At 49.5% G+C, this 8,338-nt stretch overlaps 1 protein-coding gene across 6 annotated transcripts in view; it reads right to left on the bottom strand.

Annotated features, from left to right (window-relative positions):
- The window catches only part of REST (RE1 silencing transcription factor), a 51,330-nt gene extending 45,802 nt beyond the window's left edge, over positions 1–5,528 (bottom strand). For 3 of the 6 annotated variants that reach the window (XM_063610412.1, XM_055294591.2, XM_055294589.2), the window contains exons 1-2: positions 4,348–4,672; positions 1,857–2,763 (exon numbers count right to left, since the gene is read on the bottom strand). In XM_063610412.1, coding sequence (XP_063466482.1) covers positions 1,857–2,754 — 898 coding nt within the window. In that variant the 5' untranslated portion in view covers positions 2,755–2,763; positions 4,348–4,672. Of the gene's footprint in view, positions 1–1,856; positions 2,764–3,798; positions 4,326–4,347; positions 4,673–5,173 lie in introns of those variants that run through there. The other 3 variants (XM_055294592.2, XM_055294590.2, XM_055294588.2) reach the window with 3 other exon arrangements.
- Between the last annotated feature and the right edge of the window lie 2,810 nt (positions 5,529–8,338).

The following is an 8,338-nucleotide window of genomic DNA, read 5'->3' on the forward strand; positions in this document are numbered from 1 at the left end:
ATGAGCTACCAATAGTTAAAAACATTTATTTGAAAAATGTGGCCCCTCAATTACAATATGTGAAACCCAATTTAAATTTTAAAAAATTAGGGTGTGGTAGTGCACTTCTAGTAGCCCAGTTACTTTGGAGGTTGAACCCAGGAGGTAGAGGCTGTGGTGAGCTGTGATCACACTACTGCCTGGGCTCCAGGGTGAGACTCCGTCTCAAATAAATCAATAAATGAATAAATAAATCCAATTAAAAAAACTACAGTGGACAGCAGCTGAATAAAACCCAATTTAAAAGTGAATGACTAGTGTGCACAGTGGCTCACGCCTATAATCCCAACACTTGGGAAGGCTGAGGCAGGAGAATCACTTAAGGCCAGGTGTTCAAGACCAGCCTGGGCAACACAGTGAGACCCCCCCCATCTCCACAAAAAGAAATTAAAAAAAAAAAAAAAAGTTTCGGCCGGGTGCGGTAGCTCACACCTATAATCCCAGCAATTTAGGAGGCCAAAGTGGGTGGATCACCTGAGGTCAGGAGTCTGAGACCAGCCTGGCCAACATGGCAAAACCCTATCTCTACTAAAAATACAAAAATCAGCCAGGCGTGGCACTCACGCCTGTAATCTCAGCATTCTGGGAGGCTGAGGTGGGTGGATCACGAGGTCAGGAGTTGAAGACCAGCCTGGGCAACATGGTGAAACCCCATCTCTACTAAAAATATAAAATCAGCTGGGTGTGGTGGTGGGCACCTATAGTCCCAGCTACTCGGGAGGCTGAGGCAGGAGAACTGCTTGAACCTGGGAGACAGAGGTTGCAGTGAGCCAAGACCATGCCATTGCGCTCCAGCCTGGGCAACAGAGTGAGACTCCGTCTCAAAAAAAAAAAAAAAAATTAGCCAGGCACGGTGGTGGGTGCCTGTAATCCCAGCTACTCGGGAGGCTGAGCCAGGGAGGCTGAGGCAGGATAATCACTTGAACTCTGAGGCAGAGGTTACACTGAGCCAAGATCGTGCCACTGCACTCCAGCCTAGGCGACAGAGCCAGACTCTGTCTCAAAAAAAAAAAAAAGTTTCAACTTTTTTTATACAGTTGCACTTAGTATGAGTTCAAACATCCTAAACATAATTGTCTGAAAAATACATTTTCTACAAGTGTTTGCTTTCATAGGAAAATAGTTTCAATTGGTAATAATCCCACCCATCTTTTAAAAACTACCTTCTCACATTTCTTTTTTGTGGACAAAGACAAGTTGTTCCATTTAGGAACTCAACGCTATAAGTCAAGTGTTTTAAAGTTTGAGGCTTTTGTTAAGTGGGCATGTGCAAGGTTAATTACTGAGTTTTCCTTTTTATTTAAGCCCTCAATTCCTTTCAGAAACTACACTGCATCTTAAATGTGTTCACTGTCACAGAAATAAACTTTTTTTTTCTTTTTGAGACGGGGGTCTTTCCATGTTTCCCAGACTGGTCTAGAACTTCTGGGCTCAGGCAGTCCTTCCACCTCGGCCTCCCGAAGTGCTGGGATTACAGGCGTCAGCCACCATGCACGGCCAGTCTAATTTGCTGAAGGTAAATCCCAAATTAGGATACGTACTTTAGTAAGAGCACGGTAAGATCTCTTGGCTGTTCCTCCCAGGTAACACTCTGTGCTTTACATGTAACTTCACATAATCCTCCCATCCTAGATATCGTTACTCCATGGAGAAATTTCTGAACAAAGAGGTTAAACAACTTGTGCAAGGTCACAAAGATAGCAAAAACGGAACCTAGATTTGAACCAGAGCCCTTTTTCTCAAGCACTACTTAACTAACCACTCAAGTAACAATCAGAAAAGAGAACTGAACTTAGGGACTAGAAAGCTTCTCTTACCTGTATGAGTTCTAACATGCTGAACATAATTGTTTTTTCTGTCTGAAAAATAGTTGCATTTTCCACATGTGTATACTTTCCTTGGAAAATGGTTTCTTAAATGTTTCCTCCAGTGATACTCGCTCACTGTTGTGTATGTGCAAATGATGCACTTGTAGACTCGCTCATTATCCCCAGCTCTGGTGTGGTGTTTCAGGTGTGCAGTATAGTGATCATATCGATTGGTATTGTAGCCGCAGCGGTCACAGCGAATGGGGCCCTTGGAGAAATCTCCCTCTTCTGCAGTGGAAGAGCCAGATTCCCTGGCTTTTGCCTGCTTCTCCGCACTCTCTTCCACAAAAAATTTCTTAGCACTGTGAACTCTGATGTGATGCACAAACTGTTCTTCAGATTCTGCTTCATATTGGCATGGCTTACAGCGAAAGGGTTTGGTCTTCGAGCTCTTGCCTTTGTCCTCCGCTCCAGGTGTTTCAGGAGGAAGATCTTTATTTGAACTGTAAATCTCTGGAGCACCTGATGCCTCAAACACAGGCTGAGGTTCTACGACGCTGAGTTCCAAACTTCTCAGTTCCATGTTTTCCAGTCCATGAGGTTCACCTTTAATTTCAGCGGACTCTTCAAGTCCTTCTCCTTCTTCACTATCTGAAAAGTTGTTATCCCCAACAGGCATCAATTCTGCCATCTGTCTTTCCTCACCGACCAGGTAATCACAGCAGCTGCCATTTACTTCCCCAGTTAAGGCCACATTTGCCAGCATAATAAGCTGAGGTGCGGCCAGTTCAGCTTTGGAAAGGTCATGCAAGTCATACATGTCGTTAGGCAGGGCCATTCCAATGTTGCCACTGCTGCTAAACAGCCCTCCTCCTCCAGAAGACTGCCCCATTACCTGGGTGGCCATAACTGTATTCTGAATTAAAAACAAAACAAAACAAGAGCACCAGTTTAAACACTACTGTTACTGGCTTAAAACCACATCGCTGTAATTCTTCATAACTTAAAAATTTTCCAGTATGATCATTATAACTCAGTAAACTTCATCGCCTATTAAAAACAAATCTTTAAAATAGTTAATTCCCAATAGTCTTTACTGCAATCACCAAAAAAAAAATTTCTACTATCCCTAGAAAACAATTCTACCAATTGTTTGACACAACTCATTCATCATTCAGCCACTGGCATGTGGTCCCTCCTCAAGCACTTTTAATTGTTCTGGTGGGGATAAAAAGTAACCTTCATTTTTACTGTTAAAATTATTTTAAGAATTCAAAACATGAGTAGTAAATTATTGTCCTCCCAACTTTTCCCCCCTTCCACAGTTCAATGGTCTGAATCAGAAAGCCCAGAAATCCACAAGCCATTCAGTGCATTTATTAAGTACACAAACACATCTGGAAAGTACAAGCCTGTAATAATTGTTCAACTTAATTGGATTTCGCATGAACTCAACTAACTCCAAAAGAATAAACTACTGTGAAAAAGTAGCAGTCAGTCCCTTAATTTTTCGACAACTCCACAGGCTTAAAAGAAAAAACATTATGGACCCCTTTTCTTGTGAAAAAGGAAGTTTGATTTATTCAAAACTTCAAATAAAAATTAATAAGCTTGTTTTTCTGCAGGCTGAAGTTCCACAACACTTAATTCCAAGCTTTTCAATACGAATAAAATCATCGTGCAACTCAACACGACAATCAGCAACTTTCTTGCCTTGTGCTTGGCCTACTTGCCTAGTGGAAGCCATTACAAGATCACCTTCTTGAAAACAAGTTGGGCTTTCTAAATGCTACGTTACTTCTCAATCTAAAAGGTGCCATTCTCAAACGAAGTGTTCACTCGCAAATTAAAAAAAGTAACAAGTTCTAAGAAAATAAAGTTAAACCGAAAATACAAAAAGTAACCCGCTTCACCCAAGTATATAAACACAAACCGGTTTAGTTCTACGTACCAACAAAAGTTGGAAGCAAATGCCATCACAGAAAACAGAGGGCGAAGGCTGTCCCGGGGCTGAACAGCCCAAGCTACTCGGCAATTTGGCCCAACATCGACTTTTCTAATTGCTCCCTAACCCCTAACTGCCACCCCAAATGGAATTTTAACGATTGTTAGGAAGACCGGTCCAGGCACAGCCCGAAAGCCCAACGTGCTGCACGAATTCCTCCGTGCTGCTGCCACCAGCGCCTGCCTCGGCGGCGGCATTCCTAACTGAAATAGGCATTCGGCCATTTTCTCAAAATACCAAACACAAAGCAGCTCTTTGCAAACTCGGGCGCTCTCGCTTCCTCTCGCCTCGGCCCGCTCACTGCACACATTTACACACCAACTCGCGGGAGTCGCCCCGACACTCGTCCTGAGCCTTTTCCTGCGCTCTCCAACACTAAAACGGGGGAGGGGACCAAGCTCGGGGCGCTGTTTGGCCGGAACGAGTTCTCCCCGAGTCCAGGCAGCCCCCTCCCCAGCCCTAGGGCCCCAGTCCCGGGAGAGGACGGAAAGTTACCGCGCAGCCGGCGTCCGGGCTTCTCCAACCGCCCCCGGGCCCCTCCGACCGCCCCGGGGGTCGCCCAACGCCCAGGGCCGGGGAGGCTCCGCGGGCGCCCTCGCGAGGCGTCGGGCTCCGAGCGCCGGAGGGGGCCCCCACGCGGGCCAGCCGCCACCCCCGCGCCCCGGAAGTTTGCGAACTTCACTCCCCCACGGCGCCCGGCAGGACGCGCGCCCCAGCCCCGCCAGCTCCAGCGGTCGGGTGGCCGGACGCTGGGGCCAGCGGCGCCGGGCGGCCGAAGCGCAGAAATCGCTGTCCAGCCCCGCGGGCGGAACCGCCCGGGCCCCAGGGCTGACTCAACCCGCCCGGCCGCACTCAACGGCGCCTTCCGGCGACAGGGAGAGGCCCTGAGGGAGGGGGCCAGGAGGGCCGCAGGCCGGCGCGGGGCTGCGGTGGGACCCGGGGGCAGGAGGAGGAAGCAGAGGAAGTTTCAGGACTAGGGACCCGAGCAGCTCCGATCCTTGGCCTCAGAGGACCTGACTCGGAGGAGCGTCCGGGCCAGCGCGGAGGCGGCGTCCCAGCATCCAGTGGGGAGGGGGTCCAGGCGACGCGCCGCTCCCAACAAACGCCCCCAGCCCCCGGGCGGCGGCTGTGTAACCCGATCCTGCTCGGCCGCCAGCCTCCGCCCGGCGCGGCCGCCGCCGCCGGAGCCACAGTATCTGCAAATCAGCCCTGGACAGCGCCTGACTCCGCGTCCTTCCGCGCCCTCCCCCTCCCGCCACTGCCGCCGCCCGGGCGGCCCTCCCCCACCCTGACCGAGCCCCCAGCCCCGCGCCCCACTTACTGGCCTTCCTCGGTGAGGAGGGGCGGGCGACCCTGCGTCGCCGCTCCTTCTCCGACTACTTTTCTTTGTTGCTGGAGTTTCGGGGGAGAGGTGGGGGAGGGTGGAAAAGTTGGGTGCTGGGGCAGTCGTGGACCAAGAAGGCCCAGGAGTGGGGCTGCAGAGGGTGCTCAGGCCTCCGGGCCTAGCCCTGCCGTCTCGGCTGCCGCAGCCGCCGCCGGGGTCTGAGGCCCCGGGCCTCGGCGGCGCTCGCTCCGCTGCTGCGCCGCGAGCTCGCGGGAGCCGCACATTCCAACACAGGACGCTGCGCCGCGCACCCAGTCCGCGCCGCCGCCGCCGCCGCCGCCGCCGCCGCCCGCGGGACACGCCCCCTCCGACGCCCGCGCGCGCCCGCGAGACACGCCTCCTCCGACGCCCGCGCGCGTGGCCGCTAGGCGCGCCCCGCCCCTCGACCAAGCAAGGAGTGCCCCAGTCTCCGGCCCGCCTGGGGGCGCGTCTAGGGGAGCCGCCCGTAATCCTCCCGGCCCCTCACTCCTGCCCTTAGGTCAGAAAAGAGGCGGGCCCCACTCCCTTTCTCGATTTCTATTACAAACAAACAACAAAAGTTCCCCCCAGCCCTGGCGTGCAAGCATGAGAATAGAGCTGTTAAAAGAAGAATCCGCAGGCTTTGACGGGTCTCTTTAGAGCTATTGTCACCGGCCTCTCAAGTCTAAAGCGCTCCAAGATACCCTTCAGATCTCTTCAAGTCTCCACCCATAGCTATCCTTGACTAATTAAGCTTCGTTTTAAGCGTCTGCGGTAAAAAAAAAAGTCTTCCAAATTTCAACCTACCGGAGGGGGAATGCAGTCAGTTTGGGAGACGTGAGAAGAAAACGCTTCGGGAAGGTTATGGACTCAAAGCGTGAGCGTGAGGACTGAGGGGACAGATCCCTAGACGTGGCAGGTAGCAGGTCGTTGCTGAGCCCGGAAAGCACGACTGCAGGGGAGGAATTACCCTCAGATGCCAGAAGAAAAGGTGGTGAGGACGGGGAGGCTGCCTAGGACCACGGTGTGTCGGAGTAACTGGGCTCACGTCTATGAAGCGGGATAACCAAGCGGCATGCCTAGCCCATTGTCATGTGCTAACAAAAACAAAAACAACAAAAAAGAACAGAGAGAGAGTAATTCCACCCCCTTTCACACCTGATAAGAGCTTCTCAGTCTGCCTTTGATACCTTCCTAAACGTCAGTCATAAGTCACACCTGTCCTCAGAAGCATAATGGCTCCCCATGACCACAAACTTAAAGCTTAAACCCCTTAGTGTGGCGTTCAAGCCCCTACTTAACTTGACCTAGATAAGTCTGACTATTGCTTGGTATTACAACATAAGTAGCAAGTGCTATGGGGGTTTGCTAGTAGGGAGATGGATCCCAAGAGGTTCTAGAAACTTTTCACAGTAGATGTATTCAGTCTGACCTTGGAGAATAAGGAAAACTTCAACAGGTGGAAAGTAGGGCAAGGAACACTCTACACAGTGAAAAGGGCAAGCTCAAAATCCCAAAACAGTTGTTAAGACATCCCAGCTTCTCCTCAGGGTACCTCACTTCCTTCTCTTTGAAGTTCCTTTATTTGTTTCTCTTAGGGCAGGGCTTCCAGACTCTTCATTTCCTGGTATACCCACATAGGACCTCTGTTTCCCTCTATCTGGACAATATATTACTAATTAATGCAGCCTCCGATGCAAGATGAAATGGAGACCCTAAGGTGCTCTACCACCAAAAGTTTCAGTGAGGCAATTTCAAATGTAACACCTCTCCATGAATCAAACCTGAAAAGTGTTCATTTTCATTGAACCAAAGAGACAGGAAGGAAGGGAGGGAGGGAGGGAGCAAAGGAAGATCAACATTTTTAGAGCTGGTACAAACTTTTCTTTTTTTTTTTTTTTTTTTTTTTTTTTGAGACGGAGTCTCGCTCTGTCGCCCAGGCTGGAGTGCAGTGGCGCAATCTCGGCTCACTGCCAGCTCCGCCTCCCAGGTTCACGCCATTCTCCTGCCTCAGCCTCTCCGAGTAGCTGGAACTACAGGCGCCCGCCACCACGCCCGGCTAATTTGTGTGTGTGTGTGTGTGTGTGTGTGTGTGTGTGTTTAGTAGAGACGGAGTTTCACCGTGGTCTCAATCTCCTGACCTCGTGATCCGCCCGCCTCGGCCTCCCAAAGTGCTGGAATTACAAGCGTGAGCCACCGCGCCCGGCCCAAACTTTTCTATATATATTTTATTTGTTTAACTAAAATCAAATTTGATGTCACGTGGCTTTTTTAGATGCTGTAGCCCAGGGTACAATTCAGGCCTCTACCAAGGTTGTCAAAGACATAAACTTGTTTTCTTTCCCTTTTTTATGTCCAAAAAGGCAAAAATGGAATATCTCTTGTTAAACTTACTAAACGTCCTTCATTTCCTCAATCTGACTGCTTACTGGAGATGTCTTATTAATTGCAAATTTATTCCCACATATTGTGATGCAAATAGAAGAATGGCAAATGGGCAGCTGCATTCATTTAAAATTAGCAGAGGCCCTTGTTCAAGGGATGGCATATTCAGAGTGACCCAAATTATCATGACATGAAGGCCACAGGTCAAATTCAAGGCCAAATTACAAATCAATAGAAAATTTCCTTGGGGGAAGCTGTTGCTATGAACTTGAATTCCTAACTGTTTTCCAAAAGTCTGTATTTTACTTTGCTGTTTCCAAACTTTAGGATCTTCTGCAAGATAAAAACTTTGAAATGAGAATGAGTTCTGCTTTTCTTATATGGTTTTTTTCCTGCATATTTAACTCGTCAATTTTTTTATTTGAATTATCATATGTTCTTAATAATACTTTCTCTAGAGATTTCTTTTTTCTTTTTTCTTTTTTTTGAGACAGAGCCTTGCTCTGTCACCCAGGCTGGAATGCAAAGGTGCAATCTCGGCTCACTGCAACCTCCACCTCCCGGGTTCAAGTGATTCTCCTGCCTCAGCCTCCCAAGTAGCTAGGATTACAGGCACGTGCCACCTTGCCTGGCTAATTTTTGTATTTTTAGTAGAGATGGGGTTTCACTATGTTGACCAGGCTGGTCTTGAACTCTTGACCTCAGGTGATCCACCTGCCTGGGCCTCCCAAAGTGCTAGGATTGCAGGTGTGAGCCACC

Source organism: Symphalangus syndactylus, chromosome 10 (genome assembly GCF_028878055.3).
Source record: "Symphalangus syndactylus isolate Jambi chromosome 10, NHGRI_mSymSyn1-v2.1_pri, whole genome shotgun sequence".
NCBI classification, from domain to species: Eukaryota; Metazoa; Chordata; class Mammalia; order Primates; family Hylobatidae; genus Symphalangus; species Symphalangus syndactylus.